General features: G+C 37.9%; 1 protein-coding gene across 1 annotated transcript; it reads right to left on the bottom strand.

Annotated features, from left to right (window-relative positions):
• Positions 1-13: 13 nt before the first annotated feature.
• On the bottom strand, positions 14-16,465 carry LOC110154280 (integrin beta-3). The gene is made up of 15 exons (XM_020918264.2): positions 16,321-16,465; positions 16,024-16,109; positions 15,306-15,510; positions 14,625-14,877; positions 12,776-12,938; positions 11,827-11,988; positions 11,647-11,742; positions 10,862-10,951; positions 9,653-9,787; positions 8,054-8,498; positions 4,906-5,128; positions 4,199-4,299; positions 3,999-4,118; positions 724-890; positions 14-251 (listed from the first exon to the last, which is right to left on the bottom strand). Exons 1-15 carry the CDS (start codon positions 16,391-16,393, stop codon positions 183-185), a joined length of 2,388 nt encoding a protein of 795 aa, XP_020773923.1. The 5' UTR covers positions 16,394-16,465; the 3' UTR covers positions 14-182.
• Positions 16,466-17,689: the final 1,224 nt, after the last annotated feature.

The following is a 17,689-nucleotide window of genomic DNA, read 5'->3' as shown; positions in this document are numbered from 1 at the left end:
ACTAAAATTGTTAGTTAAAATTGTTTTATATAGTTTTTACATTGTCAGCCTTAAATGGCCAGCTGTTGACAGTTCACAAAATATGTCCTCTTTAATTTCTACATATTTACACACAGCATTGTTATAATTAATGATCTTGTGACAGTAGAGGCCTGCACGTTTCAGTCTGTTCTTCAGTAGCATCAGTCTTTTCCTCTGTATGTGATATTGGTGAAGGTAGAAGTAGCGCCTTTGTAGAGAGGGTTGTGTCCCTGTAAATGTACAACAACAATATTATTAGTATTCAGATTATTATGAAGCAAAGGTATATAAACATCACAAATATATAAAAACATGACTTTATGAAGTTTATAAAATGCAACTACGGTGTTAATGTGCATCATGTGCAGCTTCCATTGTATTAAACAGTGGGTTTCTTGTGGTTTCAGCCTGATGGGATTTGGGTGTGTGTGGCCACTAAGTGCCTTATTACCAGTAAAAGCTAATTAGCGTCAGCTAATTTAAACCCAGCCCTTCCGTTGACTACCTTTATTCTGCTGACAGTAGCAGCATGCTGCAACAATAATAAAATACTCTTCAGGAAATTAAAGCAGGAGATGTGTGTGGCCTTATGGGGGCAATAAAGGCAATGATGGGTTTGATATAATCGGGATTAAAGTTATGATTAAGACTTAACTTGTTTCTTAACTTGTTTTCTTGTTTCACACTGCATTAGATACTTACTGTGTCCCATTTGGCCCGTGCACGCTCTTCTTCAAATTTGGCAAACTCCCTCCTGTCGTGAATAGTAACCAGCAGTTTCCAGATAAGCAGTGCAGCTAAGCCCAGGAACAAGATGGCCCCTGCCACTGACAATAGGACCACCAAAATGTCTGGGCCCTTGGGACAGTCTGGAGAGGGAGCGAGAGATTAAGGAGTGAGTACGCTGGACAGAGATAATCATAAATTCACTCCACAGGAAGTATGATTTATAGAGCTGTTTCCTCTTTATCTTTCCATTGCTCACACAAGTGGTGTTTCTGTTTTTAACATTTACCGCCATAATAAGTACATTATTGATGCTTCATTATGAACACAGAAACTCAGTGTTCAATACCAGTGAACAAGGAGGAGGATAGAATGAGTGGAAAAATGCAGCCCAATGCATCCAGGCCACAAGTCCCTCTTCCCTCCTGTGGTCTGGTTAAACAGGAATGTAATATGTTTCAGGGAGGCAGGACATGAGATGATTGGCAGCTCTTGTAGTGGACCATTGTAAACATCTAGCCTCAACAAACAGATGTTGCATATATGTCACAAACAATATTTTAAATAAACTGAAAACGAGTCTGTTTGTTTATTTGTTTGTGTATCAAATTATGCAAAGAACATCAATCTTTGGGATGAGCTGGGAAATGTGCCAAAAATGTACTAAAGCTATCTGCACTGATTTTGAGCATAGTGCTGTATCACTGCTCATTTGTTTATTGCAGCTCACCCTAATATAAAGATATCACCAAAAGAACATATCATTACAGGGATGAGCTCATGAGATTGTCATGATGAGATTGCCATGTTTCCAAATCAAATTTGAAAGGAGAAAGTAAAAATGAAAAAGTTCATTTTTTAATCTACATCCACCTCTAGACTAGAACAGTGTCGCAATTAATAAGACATCTGACTGAAATTAAGTCATCACAATATAGTGTGCATTATTGTCACTGAGAAACAGGTGAGGGGGCCAGCAGAGGGCAACAGAGGGCAGGTCTGCTGAGGTATTTAGAATAGTTCTTTAAAAATTTATATAATACCATATTATTACAAAATAGATGTGAGAAATTCATGGAAATAGCCACATGTTTTGATAAAGGAGCCGTGCTGAATGACTGTCAAAGATTCAGATTGCAGAACATTATAACATTTGATTTTGAGTTATAATATTTTATTTTATCCCATTTCAATATAATCATAAAAGTCGAAAACAGATGGTATACCAAAAGATTTACTTGTTTCCTTGTTTAAAACAGTTAAACTACTTTCTGTCTCCTAATTTCCAGAAGAAACCGCACATATAAGGGAGCTTTAGGTAACTGTATAGGGTAACTAGGGTGAGCTTTTACAACTAACATCAAAGCCTGACTCCTCTTAGTTTCCCCCATTTGAGCTGCGCTACTTCCTCTCACCTTGACATCAGTTAGTTTTACGGCAAATTTTATGTCCACCAACAGAGATGGGGTCCAAAACCAGAAAACAACTTTTTTTCAATACTGCAATTAAATTATGCTTTCGCTAACTTAAGTAACTTTTCACTACCACTTTTGTATAGGGGATATGTGGAGTCAGCATGTTCTTAAAGAAGCTGGGCAGCTATTTACAACCCTCTCTGACACAACGGGGCGTACCATGTTCAAGGCAAATTTTGGTGCACTTCTGTGTTATCCAGTTGTGTTTAAATTGAACACACACATTCATTAAAGACAGAGCCCTGGACAGACTTTTGCTGTGGGCAATTGTGTTCATTAAAACCACTTTTACCACCTTCTATGATTTCTTTTTGGATGAGAAACAAGAAGATGAAGGTTCTGTTAGAGGAAGTTGAGTGGAGAAGGAAAACCACGGAGGTTTTGTGAGCACAAATACAAAATGTACAAATTGATTAAGTAAAGCAGGGGTGTCAAACATACGGCCCAGGGGCCGGATCCATCCCTCCAAGACCTTTAATCTGGCCCTCGGCTGAGTTTCTACTGAAATATTTTAATTATAAAATTAATTATTACAAAATATAAATATATATTAAAATTGGTAATTTTCTGTGCTGCTTAGCATATCAGCGTCTCCAGCGCCTCTGTGTGTGGACGCCTCCCACCAGAGCAGCACAAATGAAGACTTGCTTCTTTCTAAACGCTCTTAAAGGACGATTGCTTTGACTGTTGACCGTGACACCATCATCAGCAAAAGTGGACGCCAAGTGCAAGATTTTTCAAGTAAAATGGACTTATTACTATTTGCATACAAGTTAATGTTAAACCATTGTGTTGAAATTGCATTTTTCTTAAAGTTTCAGGTTGTTCATAATATTATAATATTTTGTAAAAGAAAGAGTTCATCAATTAAAAAAGATTTCTGTAATATATTTGTGTTTCTCTGCACAAATATTTGAACTTATTACTATTTTTGGGGTGTGTGTGTGTGTGTATATATATATATATATATATATATATATATATATATATATATATATATATATATATATACACATACACATATATATATATATGGTGGTTGACATCGCAATACCAAGCGATGGTAATATCAGGAAAAAGGAACACGAGAAGCTAGAGAAATACCAGGGGCTCAAGGAAGAGCTGGAGAGAGCCTGGAAAGTAAAGGCATCAGTGGTGCCTGTGGTGATCGGAGCACTCGGGGCTGTAACCCCCAAACTGGAAGAGTGGCTACAACAGATACCGGGAAAAACAATGGACATCTCAGTCCAGAAAAGTGCAGTACTGGGAACAGCAAAGATACTGCGCAGAACTCTCAAGCTCCCAGGCCTCTGGTAGAGGACCCGAGCTGAATGAGGGTGAGAGAGACCTACCACCGTGGAAGGTGAGAAACAAATTTTTTTTTTTTTATGCCTTTTTTTTCCCGGCCCCTTTGGGATCAAAGTAGGTTGGCTACAGCCCCCGGACCAAGTATTAAAATATGGTTAACTGATTTTTTTGCAGAATTGCAACTGTTTAATGTTTAATGATAAGAAAAAATTTATAGCATTTTACTTACTTCTCTGACTTAAAAAAATCTTTTAACCATATTCTAAAAGTTTTCCCTTTTACCCACTTGAAGTAGTAGTTGAAAGTAGTATTTTCAATCAAAATCCATATTTCATCCAAAATATAAAATGATACTTCATCATGGGTGACTTAGAGTATATTATGCTTTTATCCAGACAAAAGCATAATATATCTTCTCTTAATGAGAGCATTTAATCTGCAACATATCAAGTTTTGTTAGTTACTTACCTGGCTCTTTAACAACAAACAAAATAGATTTTCCACTAGCGTCCTCATAGTACTGAAATCGCTGCACACAGTCATTCTCATCTTTATAGGAACAGTTCACAGCATTTGTATCATGAAGCACTGAGGACAGAACAACAGCAGGATCATTAACTAATAGCTGGACAAAACTAATTAAGTATTCTATGTAATATTTCTTTTACCTATCTCATCCACAAGTTGAATGTCATCTTTGCAGATTCGAGAGCATGAGTTATCCTCAAACAGCCGGCCCCTCTTAAAGTGCCTACACTCCACACACTCCCTGCAAAAGACCAATATACAGTAAACTCAATATCAATGGTGGAAAGAGTACTAACACACTTTACACAAGTTATATCACTAAAAAGATAGACAATCACAAGTACAAGTACTACTGCCAAACTGTATACTTAGCGTATAGGCTGTGCATAACAGATACTACTCAGTTGCACAGGTTACTTTTTTATTTTTTCAATTTCAGTTTCTTTTAAAGAAAACATTTCCCAAATTTTGTAGAAATTAGAGACTCATGAAAACTTGTCATATACACTTGTCCTTCTTGCTATTGAGTGTGTAAGCATAATTTCTCAAAATGTGTTATCCATTTGGCCCAGACATGGTAAAGTCAAAGCAATGTGCTGCTGTCTCTTATGATATGTTAAAAGCTGCAAGATAAAATAAAATAAAAACCTGAATTACAAAAAAAATAAAAAATCTACTCAAAAAAGTACAACTGCCCAAAAAATTTAATTATAATAACTTTCTACCCTGCCCAATACAAAACATCATTATCATAATATCAGTTAGGAAAGTAATGTAAAATATCTGATGAGCATTTATAAGTTATTGCTGTTTATTGTCCTATATATAATTACATAGGTGGACTCACTTTTTCATAGTGCAGGCATCGGGGCAGGTGGGGCACTTGTCACATGTTGCCCCATATGCTCCAGGCTGGGTGCACTCACATGCACCACACACACACTGGCCCCTCCCACTGCAGAGGAGGCCCACACTGGACATACAGGTGTCAGTGCGTCTGGAGCAGTTACAGTTTTCACCCTGCCAGTCCGGGTCACACTGGCAGAAGCCGCAGTTACATACACCGTGTCCTATGGAAAAGAAAAGATGGTTGTTATATACACAGAAAAGACACTCTACAGAAATTAGAGTGGAGAATGCCAAAGTATTTTAGAAAGAATACTCATCATATCAAGTGTATGAAAAGTTAAAAAAAATCATGGTGCATTGATAATTTCTCACTAAGGTATAAAGACTAAACTCATTGTTATCTCACAAATTGTAAACAAACATATCCGGTTCATAGACTGTATATATAAATGGACATAGCTAACCTGCTTGCCACCACATTCCAAATAGGAAGTGAGCATGGGAGTGTTTCTGGCTCCACTGAATCTTGCTCCAATTGACTTTAAATTGAAACACTGCCACCCTGCTCTCTGTAACTGCTGCAGTGAGCGTCGTCATTTTGGTCTTAAAATGTTTGTATTAACCCGCTCTACATGATCACGGTGTTTTTACTTTGTTATTTTGTCCATTAATAAATTCTATTCCTAATATGAAACTTGACTCTAAATTAGTTTCTATAACAGCTAGCCTCGTGAGCATTCTTTGACTGGAGCCCGAATGCTATGCTCCCTGAGTCCACTTCATTATACAGTTTATAATCCACTTACATGCCGGACTTGGTATATTTTGCCCCTGCATAACAGAAATATATAATGTGGAATATTCAATAACTGTAAACCTTTAAACTCTTGAGAACCTCATTCCGTATTTACTCATGTTTGCAGACTAACACATAAACCAATACAATTAACCTTATAAGAGAAAAGAACCTTTGGTATTTATAGTGTGTTTAGTTTTATTCAAGCTAATCCTTTAAAGGTCCTATATTACACAACATTGATTCCTGTGAGCTTGTTAGAATGTTGTTACCTCCTCAAAAACATTCCTGGTGTTTTGTTTCATTCACACATGTTTGAATAATCCTTTACTTTACATCTTCAAAGCTCAAAAATGTTCTGTTCCACCTTTTCATGTCATGTAGTGGTAGCTTTCAAGTTAACATCTTCTTTTGCCTTTTGTTCAGAAAACATTCCAGGGCTGAAATTATACAAATGATTCGAGTGCAAGTGTATGGAGTTTAAAAACACAGTGGAGCACTTCTTGTACTATCACTTCCTGAACTACCACATTACATGAGTGTTTTCTGTTTGAGACAGCTCAGCCTACATATGTAGGGTTTGTGTGTTAAACATGTGTGAACAGACAAAACACAACTCCAGGTATATTTGTGATGAGGAAACAACAGTATACCTTATATCAGAAAAAAATAGCATAATTTGAGCTCTTTAAAGAAAATGGGGTACATTTTACATTGCAGTAAATGAACAGAACATAAACATATAGCTACATGACCCTTTATGTCCTGTAAATTACTAGTTTGAATAACAAGTAATTAACTACAACTGAATGTGATACTTCCCCAGCCCAATCTGCAATAGGATGAGTACAATTCTTTTTAAACCTCTTAAAATTGGCTGTGCAGTTGAATTTAATGTTTGGTTATAAAAATAGTTAAGCTACCAGTATAAATTTCCAAAGAAAAGGAAGTAGAAGTGCACTCATGCTTGTGGGAGACTAAAATCATATTCCATTGTGTCTGTGGTGTCTGGGCAAGAGTTATTTTTGTGAACATGATTCTCCATTCCTTTAAGTACATTTGTTCCCACTAATATACAGTTATAATGAGTGACTGCGCTGGTGAATTAGCAAGAAATAGCTCCAAAGCTTTATTGTGGTCCATGGGTGCAAAACAATCCCCAGATAAACAATGACACAGGAAGCTAACAGAATGACGGATAACATTTTGTCATTACCACTTAACCACTAACTTTTAATCTAAGTTATAATGGGAGATGAACTGTGATAGTAACAATGAAAAGCAAACTGTTGTGAACACATACTTGGACTGAACATTTCCAGTCCCCCACTTTGAGCTTTTTTGGCCAAACATGAGGTTATTTTTGGGGCTATTACAGCACACGAGCCCATGAGTAAGCACAGAGGTATTTTCATGTTAATCTATGTTCTTTGGGGAATACAAGACATTTCTGTTTGACGGAAACACAGGGCTAAAGTGATATGTTACCCAGCCAGAGGAGAGGTCTGCAAGCAATTACACATGTGCAATTAGTTCTTTTAATTGCTAGATAAATTAGCTTAAGGAAGCAGACCTTGTGTAATATAGGCCTGCTTTTTGCTTTTTGTCTTGTTTTGTCTCTTTTAGTTTATATGGATAATAAGCAACACATAAATAACACATAAATAAATTATGATAATGTAGTATTCTTAAATGTGTAATTCAAGTACCTTTTTAACTTTAAAAGCTGTTACATACAGCTCTTTTTGACCCAAAGTTTCATCAGTGGATGTATTGTACTACTACTGTAGTTAGTCTCTGATGTGATATCACACCCAAGGCTACACAGCAGCTACACCACAATGAATAAATGGTCTACTGTCCTATTTTTGTCAAACACTGTGAGACAATTGTTCTCTCGAATCTAAAATAATCCACAAGTGAGGTTGGTCTGACACAAACATTTGAACCTGGGCTGTAAACGCACACACGCACCTCCAGCATGTGTTTATTATGAGAGTGGCCATGTCCTGCAGGAGGAGGAGACGTTATGATTCTTCCCAGATGGGTGGCACAGTCCGTGTGGAGCAGGGGACTGCCAACACACATTTGAACATCTCACAAAGACACACAAACAACAGTCACCCCATCTTAACACTTCACTATCAAAAATGTTTACTCTGATTCTTGTAATGATTTGTGTATAAACATAGTGCCTTTACAGAACTACCTGGACTACATCTGGGCAGCAAGCTACTCCAGTACAATTAAGAAGCGTTTGATTGACTCTTATATGATACGCTTGTTATTGTTAAGATGTGCCAATGTGACTTCAAATACATCTCATATGTTCTGCTTAACAGTGTCTCACCTGAGCAGAGTTCTCCTTTGTAGCGCAGACAGTTGAAGTCATCACATTCACAGAGCTTGCCCCACACTTTTCCAAAGTCATTGCTATGGCACACGCACTGGCCACAGACGCAGTCCCCCCGCCCGCTGCAGATGGCTGACTGAGGCCCAGAGGCAGCTGAGGGCCCACTGCAGCGGTCCTGGTCTGAGGGGTTATAGTCCCCCTCAGCGCACTCACAGTGGGGACCCAGGCGGCCCGGGTGGCACTGGCAGATGCCACACTCAAACGTGCCGTTGCCATAGTGGCATTTTGGGCTGTTGGGTTGGGCTTTGGCCTGACACTTGCAGTCGCACTCAAAGGTGACAGTGATGGACAGTGAGTCTTTGAAGCCCACAGGTTTGATAATAAAGGTCTTCTTCTTTTGTTTGGGGCACCCACGAGCTCGGGCCTCCACACTGAAAGAGACCTGCAAGACATGGCAATGTAAAACATAAGGATACATGTGAGCCAGGGAGTCCTGCCAAGGCACTATAGTTCATCCCAGGATTCAGAGCATTGTAGAACCAGAGGAAACTACCTTTTTTGTCCCTTTACTAATGTTGAAAATATCATTTAAATCTACCATGACATCTACCATTTGCAATAGAACAAATGACCCAATTTTGCTTTAATTAACCTTACATGATCCCACCAATGCTGGCAAAAGCACAAACTTCTAGTTGGGAAGAAATACAGATAGTATTTTATCAAATAAAAAACATGATTTCTTAAGCCATATAAAAATAACAAATTCCCATGAGACCGAATCCCTTTTCCCAAGCTTACCCAATTTTGCTTTCAGTCTGCACTTTATATCACTTTTCAGTAATTAAAGAACCTTTTGAAGAAATATTTACCACTTGTAACTATCACACTATGAAACAACATCAAGTTCAAAGTTACTACAGTGGGCTGTCCTCCATATGTACTCAACAACACAGTAATTGTTCATTCAGAGCACTGCATCCAAATCTGGTGAATGTCCAAAAGTGGGCAGTAACTCCATCTGGGGAGAGATCCATATATGGGAAAAACGCAAGAGGGAGCTGAGGCCAAGTAAAAAGAAAATATCAAGGCCAAAAAATGTCACCTGGAGTGAGGAGAAAATAAGGCACGAAGCCAAACAAGTTGTGATAAAAGAAATATGCAAGAGGAGGACGTTAATAACAAGAAACTGTTCAACAAAAATGTGAAGACAAATACATGTACACTTAGCAATGTTGTACCTTATCCAGCAATTGAAACATGAAGGCTGATTTATTCTTTTCAATGACAGACATAAATTTAATACTCTATATAAAGAACACTTGCTTTGCTGTTTGACTATGCACTGACTCAATAGACATATACAGATAAGGTATAACATTACTAGTAACAGTAACTGCCCAATATACAGTACAGTCCCCTATGAACCAGTTTTACCAGATATTAAAGTTATCTATCTGGTGGATCACAATTGTCTATTTTTAGCACTCTCGATTCCCTGGACCCCTCCTAATAGATAATACCGGAGCCAGTTTTAACAAAGTTATGACTTCAACATAATTTCATTTTTCTAAGCATCTGTTATACACAACTGACCGTATCTCCAATCTTGAGGCCAGAGCAGGACTTGAGACCTGGAATGACCTCTCCATTCAAACAGGTTGCATTGAAGGAAAGGGAGAGCTCCTCTGGGACACCTAAAAGCTCCAACTCCACTTTGGAGCGGATTTTCTGAACAAAGCACATTGAAATACAGACACATGACACAGAAGTATGCAAATTAATGATCAATGTTTTCAATTCATGTTTTATATTCATTTTATAGTCCGAGCACTATGTAACTTTTCTGGTGGGCGATCCTGCGTGTTTCCATGGAAATGACACTGCTTTGACTGGAGAGTTAGACAGTAGGGCATGAAATGAGAATTTACACACTGCACATTTTTTAGTTTTCCATGTCATATGCATTATTTCTTTGACTTGTGTTTTCATTCAGTTACAGGTACACTGCAGTGGTGGATGAAGCACACAATTTTGAAACTTAAGTAAAAGTGCTGTACATAGACCAGGCCAATGTAATACTCAAGTAAAAGCATCACATGGAAAAAGTATTAAAGTGCCAGTTTAAAAATTAACTTATATTTTAAATGAAGTTATTTGAGATCTAACAAAGCCCCAGATGTAGTGACTTTGCTAAAGATTTGTGCTGAATTTTCTTAGCTGTTTTTATTTATGTTTATTTGCATTTGCTCAAATTATGAACATGTAAAAAAAAAATTCTGTTAAAAATGTAGTGGAGTAGAAACTACAATTACCTCAATCTCAAATGTACTGAAGTAAAAATAAAATGTATCTACTTTAAAATACCTAGTACAGATACCTACAATTTGTACTTCAGTATAGTAGTATTTTTAGTTTGTATTTACCTTCCACCACAGTTAAATTGTAATAGTCATAAATACATTATGAGTTTGTCAATGTTACGTCTTTGGTTTTTGACTGTTGCTCCTATTGTGCTATTTACTACTCTTAAATCACCCATTGTCTCCACTTGTACTTTCAAAAATGCATGATACAATATAACAGTTATTCAGCTCTTAAATTGCCAAAATAAGCATGTTGATCCAGACGGTAGCTCTCCACAAATGGTTAGCATCACACTTCTGCCACGGGGGAATTTTCTTGTACAAAATTGGCCCAAACGCTCGACTGGCTCAGACATGATGGGTGTGTGTCAACAAGCAGCGTCACCCACTGAAACACTGTCTAGTCAAAGGTCTGTGTGTGGTTATGTGTAGCACTTACAGCATAGGCTTTTAATATGAGCTGGATCACATTGCCCGAGTCATTGGACAGTGTTCCTACAGTGGTGCCAGGAATCAGTTCACTGTAGTTCTGTAAGACAAAGAAGGAACATACTATTAAACACCATGAAGTGTTTTCACTGATATGTGATTCCTCTGATATTCCTCTGAGTTCTGCTCAATTAGCTTTTAATGTGATGGAATAAATGCATTTCTAAAAAAGGACAGAACAAAATGAAGATTGCTGAGAAAATATAGTTTAAATCAAGATAAAGTTATGCCTCATTTATTACTAAACCAGAACTATTCAGGATTACACTAGGGCCATACCAGGACTCAGTCTAGACCAAGACAAAATAATCAGAAGACTCCCTCTAGAAAAAACAGTTTAGAGAACAGAAGTAAGACACAGTTGCTTAAATGAACATTTTAGATGTTTTTGTTTTGTTTGTTTAGTATTTTCCCTGAGGGCCCAAATCTGCCTGAGTGGCTTCTTACTTCCGTTTTGGAAAAACTACATTCACAGTCTAATGAATATAGTATTGCATAATACTGTTTCCTCTTTCCATTTCTTCCAACACATGGTCCAAGATTTTTGGGTAAACCCAAAGAGGTTTGGAGCCTGTTCAGTATGTGCACAATGTGAAGATTACAGGCTGCAATTTGTTTCTTGTTTAGGTTTGAAAACATGGCTTGTGACCTTGTTCAAAGAGAGGTATGTGTGTTATCACTGCACACTCGTGGTTACTGGCCATTTGGCAACAAAATAATTGTGGTGTTTCTGACCTGGTAAAGACGAACCACAGGGTTGGTGACAGCAAAGATGAGGTTTATATTGTTTTCTGACATCTTTTCTGTAATTAAGGCCAGTGATGGGTAATCCTTTTGAACAAAGGGACAAAATCATTAAAAACCACAAAACAAGTTTAGAATGATGCAATACAGATAAGAATAATAATGCCCCACCATAGTTGTGGACATGCTGTACATGTTTTCAGAGTTGAGGTGGCATTTCCCGTCATTGGGTTGAACAATCCCTGCCAAGCGCCCGTCCAAAGCCACATGAGTCTTTGCGTCTGACGTAAAGATGAGGAGGTGGGAGGCTCCGGGACGCCAGCCAATCTTCTCCTGTCCACAACATACCATTACTGTACTGTATTGTGCTTGATTGTAATTAAGATACAACAATAACAGATGGCACATAGATACCAGAACACATTACATGTGGTGGATTGTAACAAGGTTCCAATTCAAAATCAGATTAGTTAAGTTAAAAAGGGCATTATGTACTTGTGGAAGGATGGAGGGGAGATGCTGTAGTTTTGCCTGGAATGTTCCACAAAATCATATAAAACCAAGCAATCTCCATGGAAACAAGGATGTACCTTCACCAAACCAAGAACATTTGGGCAATAAAACATGATTCAGCTGTGTAAATGAAAGATATATGAGTTTCTACCATACTCTGGAACATTCTAGCCAAAGCATTTTTACAACATTTTTATGACGGGTTGGTGAAATCCAGTTCATAACAATTTTACTCAGGTTTGCAAATGGCACAGCAAGCACACACCCCAAAACAAAATTTAATCTATATTTTGGTAAGAGCAAGTTTATGGAGTAAGAAAGCTTTCAAAAATATTCGTGCGCATAGATTTCTTACTCCATAAAAGTTGCGTTAAGTTTGCATACAAATTATGTAGTAACAGAAAACACAAATTATAAATATCATAATTTGCTCCTTAATCTTATGATTTTTTATCCTCTTGATGTGAACAAAATGTGAAAAAATCAATGAATAAGACATACGTTCTAATGTGTGCCTCTGTTTCTAAATTATTTACGTGTGTTTGTATTACAGAGCGACTGAAGAATGCGATCAGAGTGAGGCTGTTAGTAGGTGCGTGTGGTTCACCTTGCACACAGCAGCCTGGATGATGGCATCAAAGCCTCCCTCGGGGGCATCTCTGTTTCTGGACACCATCTGCTTCTTCACCTCCTCAGTGAAGCGCCCCACTTCCTCCGTCAGAGAGAGCACGTGCTTATACCCGAACTGGGGTAGGCAGGTGGTGTTGATGCTGTCAGTCAAAGAGATTATGCCTTATATTAAGATGTTTTGTATTAGGGTTTGTGGTTGGATGAAAGAGCTATTCTCTTCAGTGGGGGAGTTTTTGGTATTAATTGGTAATGGCTTCCTTTTCTTTTAAAGATTCAAAGCAAACTTAAAGGTCACATTTTAATAGCGAGTGGAGAATAGGTTAGTCACTGGACAAAGAAAGAATGAGACACAGTTTAAAGGGAACTTTAAAGTTAGCTTTTCTGATGGTGGCCTGTGTATGTCCAGAGACATGCACAGTAGAAAACTTATTTATCTTCATGGACACACGGAAGTGACACCACTAAGCAAAGCTACAGGTCAGATCTATTAAGAGGCAACCCTGCTCACATCCTGCTTTTTCGCAAAATTAAATAAATGCTAAAAATATGTGTTTAATGGCATGAAGTGGAACATTTCAGGCAAAGCAAAAACATCACCATGGAGACAAGCAGGTGGCGGACATCAACACGTGTTATGCAATGTACCTTTAAGTGTTCTTCTTAATTAGAAGATATGATCAAATCAAATAACTACCAGTAAAAATATAGTTTTCAAATGGATAACACATTAAATGGGCATTCTAAATTTAATCTCCATTTTCGCTGAGCCCTCGTTTTTCATACAAATAATGCATAACATGGCTGAGTGTGTGTAATGCAAAAAAATAAATGAGCCAAGAGGATTTTAAACCACTAAATCAACTGAAGCGTCTCCTCTCAGTGTGACTGTACAGCTCCACACATATCACCTGTGGTTAACTCAGAACAGCTGACCTGGCAACACTGTAAGACGTAAACACCGCCTCGCTCATGGTGTCAGATTTAAATAATGGTTTGAAGCCACAAGAATGACATCACTGTTCTGCACCAAAACAACTTCACCGGGGCGATTATACTACTAAGAAAACATTGTTAAAACTGAACTACATGCTGCTTGTTTCCATAAACAGGCAATTCAGGTTCTACTAGAAAAAGCTAATTTTAACTTTATAATGCCATTGACTTGAGTCTTCTGTGTGATCCTCTTCCTCAGACAAATCTTCTTCCTAACATGCTGGGATTTGGCATAGGTATTAAGCCAGATGCCCTTTCATTTACCATTTTGCCTTGAATATTCCACAATCTGGCCATAAAACAACTATAATAAAAAATAAAATATGCATAAGTTTAGAGTGGTGGATGAAGCACTCAATTTTATTTCTTAAGTAAAAGTACAGATGTCAGAGCAAAAGTAGAAGTATTAAAGCACCCGTTTAGAAAAGTAAACGTTTTTGTGCATATTGTGAGGTCTTACGAGGCTTGAAATGTAGTGATTTTGATTTTTTTCAGCTGTTTTTATGTGTGTTTGCTCAAAATACAGATGTGTTTATAATAAACCCCTAGGCTTTTCTGTAACTATAAGAAAAAATACCTTTACTTTTCAGTCTTTTACTAGTTACTTTTCTGCTCTCAAATATAGTGAAGTAAAAGTAAAAAGAATCCACTTTAAATGTACTTCAGTAATTTATACTTAAATACAGTACATTAATACTTTTACTTTTTTACGCTCCACTATTGACTACCATACATTATAGACAAAGCAATGACAACTCCATGGAGACAAACAGACAGCAGGTCCTCCACCAGAAAAGTAATTTACACCACAAGAATTGTTGTATGTTTTGTACCTGTAGCATGGATTTTTCACAGCCTCTTTGGGTGAGATGTACATGTAGGGAGACAGCGGCTTGTCCACAAATGCCCCAAAGCCCATTCGGAGGTTACTGGTGGTCCGGTTCATCGCCTCAGCCAGACCCCGGCCCAGTGTCCTGAGCCGAAACAGATCATCATTCATGGAGTAGGACAGGTCCATCAGATAGTACAGGTCCACAGGGTAGTCCTCCACCTGACGCACTTTTACTGTGAAACGCTTGGCATCATCTGTAACACAAAAGATACACCAAAACATGTTTAATTTTGAAGCAGTGAACAACAATGCAGCATGTCAAATACAGCCCTTAAGGTTAAGATATACTTTATTGATCCCTCATAAGAGAAATTCATACTCTACCCAACTTTCAACCAGTGCCGCTGGTGCAACCTGTCATCGTATCGCTCGAGGACCTCCAGATCTTGATCAAGACTTGGTCAGGACTATCTTATATAGGATTTGACTTATGGTACGTATTTTGAGTTGATGGGGAAAACTGGAGTGCGCAGAAGAAACCCACCCAGGCACGAGGAGAACATGCAAACTTACAGCAGTTAGAATTAAAACAGTTATCTATTTTTCCAAATCAGGATTCATTTCATAGTGCACATTTTAAACTGTCTATTTACAGTCATGCAATATTTAAACTGTATCTTACCCGGTCTGAGTGTGATGTGGAGTCTCTGGGGTTTGATTTGAGTGACTTCTTGTGTGGCGCCCGCTGCCTTGTTACTCAGTGGCCTGTCCTCCATCACCTGCAGTTTACTGTTGGGAGATTCGATTGAAGAAGGAGCACATCCTGATGCTACCAAGTTACTCTTCAGATCACAGCGAGATGATGTGACAACGCCATGGCCAAAATCCTGACAGACAAAGACAGGAAAAGGAGGAAAACGATGAAAATAAAAATGAAATGAGTGCCAGACTTGCTTTAAACATGCCTTGGTGAAACAATGAGGAAAAAAGTTGGACATAATATAGGACCTATTGCATGTATGTGTAAGAAAGCAGTTTTTTTTTTTGCATATTCAGTACTGGAAATATGATAGCAGACCAAAACGACATAATAACAGTAACAAAAGTGATTTACAATGTGGTGAGACTACAATGCCTCGAGGAAAACAAAAAAAAAAAACCACAAAAAAAAACAGCACCAGAATAATTATTTATAGATTATTTATATTTAAAGGGGTGGCATATACAGTGGCATTACATTGCATGTGGTTGTTTCACATGTTTTTCCAATGTGTTTTTTTTTTACTACAAAAGACAAATAAACTTCCCTAACCTAAACGCACTAAAGAGGTATTTTCACCCACCTAAACAAGGCAAGCTGGCATTTAAAAGTATAGGAAAAAAGTGCCTAGGAAACCCACCTCTTGAACGCACCATGCACAGCTGGGGTGCACAGCTAGACACTGTTTGCATGTGCTGGCTCCTCTGGAAGTGCAGACGTTTGAGCCTAGAAATGAGATTATTAGTCATTCTCTACATTAAACATAAACTTTTTAAACCTATAATTAAAAACATTTGTTTATGTTCTAACTTCCAAGACCTATAGCATTTTTCTTTTATTTTTTCTTCTATTAATTCACCATCATATGCAAACAATTACAGTTACAATTTTAATCAACAAGTAATCACACAAAATGATGACAAAAATGCAAACTCACCCCAAACTGTTGTCCTGGCTGTAACAAGAAAAACATAGTACCATAATATCCGGAGCCTGTGAAAAGCGCCCATCCTGGTGCGCTCTGGCTCTGATGGAACAGAGCTGCCAAAGAACTGCACGTACAAACCGAGTAAAAGAAGACCAAAGCAGCCTCAGAACCGCTCCAAATACAGTCAAAGGTGGAGCCACCCCCATTTTCTCACGATTACACCGTTAAAGATGCTGAGGGGCGGGGAAAGGGCCAAGAGCATCTCCGGGCCGTGAGAGCATTTACCGGGAGAAGGGCTGACACGTGGTCTACACCTGGTCCAAAATGTTGTACAGTAAATTTGACAGATTTTTTATTGTGAATTTAATTTGATGACAACTAGCCCCCATTTGCCTATATTTTCTTTTTCCCATTTAGTCCTCAAAAATGACTACAGTTATATAGACATACAGTATTACTATAGCCAGATGCATTATTAAGTCTAAGGATAAAGTTGGCTGGCAGAAACCTACAAATGATTTTGTTTTAATCAATCTTGACGGTTGCTTGAAAATTTGTAGTGTAGCTGATTTTGTTGAACGGTCCATCCATCCACAGCTCCAAATCACAATGGCCTGCGGTAAACTTTATTTTAGCTCACACTGCACACTGGTGGATTAAAGTGAAATTACACCCCTACGTCATACACAGAGGATACTGTGTTGAATTCATTATTTCATAGGCAAAATTATAAGATAATGTACTGTCTTGCAAGTAGGGGAATTGATGGGGTTTGCTAGAAAAAATACTCTTGATCAGAAAATAATACACGTAGAAAGGTTCTGTAAAACATTACAACTATGTTTGTAATTGCTTTCACTGCCACTAGATGTCAGAATCGCCAAAAAGTTTCACTTGGTGCTGAATGCTTTTGTTTTTGTTTTTTTTTTATCTTGGGATTACTAGCCTAGAATCAAAATATAAATCTTAAAAACAGGCCTGAATGAATGTGTATGTTTATTATAGGCTTTAAATTGTGTAAAACTGACTGACTGACTAGTTTCCATAGGTTATATAAGTCCAAAGACACAGTGGCTTTTTAACCATTATATTAGCAAAAATGTTGTATTGTTAATGTTGGAATTCTGAGAAAGTCACTCAGACAGAATATTTTCACTTTCGCAGAAGTTTTGCAACACCTCTTGGGACTCAGGGTCGTAGGACATGCATGTTTTGTTCTGAATTGTAGTAACTCTTTTCCAGAGACACTTTCATTTATTTCAGAGTTACGACTGTTGCCATGGCACCGAGATGTGGACTGTGCGACTCTGAAGTGGTCCCAATGTCAACAGTGGGAGCGGAGAAAATGTAATCACCAGCCCAAACAATGTACAGCCCT

The sequence above is a fragment of the Boleophthalmus pectinirostris genome, unplaced genomic scaffold, assembly GCF_026225935.1.
Source record: "Boleophthalmus pectinirostris isolate CB_2022bp ecotype Guang Dong unplaced genomic scaffold, ASM2622593v1 HiC_scaffold_14, whole genome shotgun sequence".
Classification (NCBI taxonomy): domain Eukaryota; kingdom Metazoa; phylum Chordata; class Actinopteri; order Gobiiformes; family Gobiidae; genus Boleophthalmus; species Boleophthalmus pectinirostris.
The sequence above is the reverse complement of the archived record's forward strand: the minus strand, read 5'-3'. Positions and strand labels throughout refer to the sequence as shown.

Excerpts from the sequence above, each read along its gene's own strand:
- LOC110154280 (XM_020918264.2), bottom strand. The coding sequence starts at position 16,393 with ATGGGCGCTTTTCACAGGCTCCGGATATTATGGTACTATGTTTTTCTT. Across the intron at positions 11,743-11,826 it reads ACAGCATGTCCACAACTATG|GATTACCCATCACTGGCCTT; the intron begins GTGGGGCATTAT and ends TTTGTTCAAAAG. Across the intron at positions 8,499-9,652 it reads GCCTCAAGATTGGAGATACG|GTCTCTTTCAGTGTGGAGGC; the intron begins GTCAGTTGTGTA and ends CATGTCTTGCAG.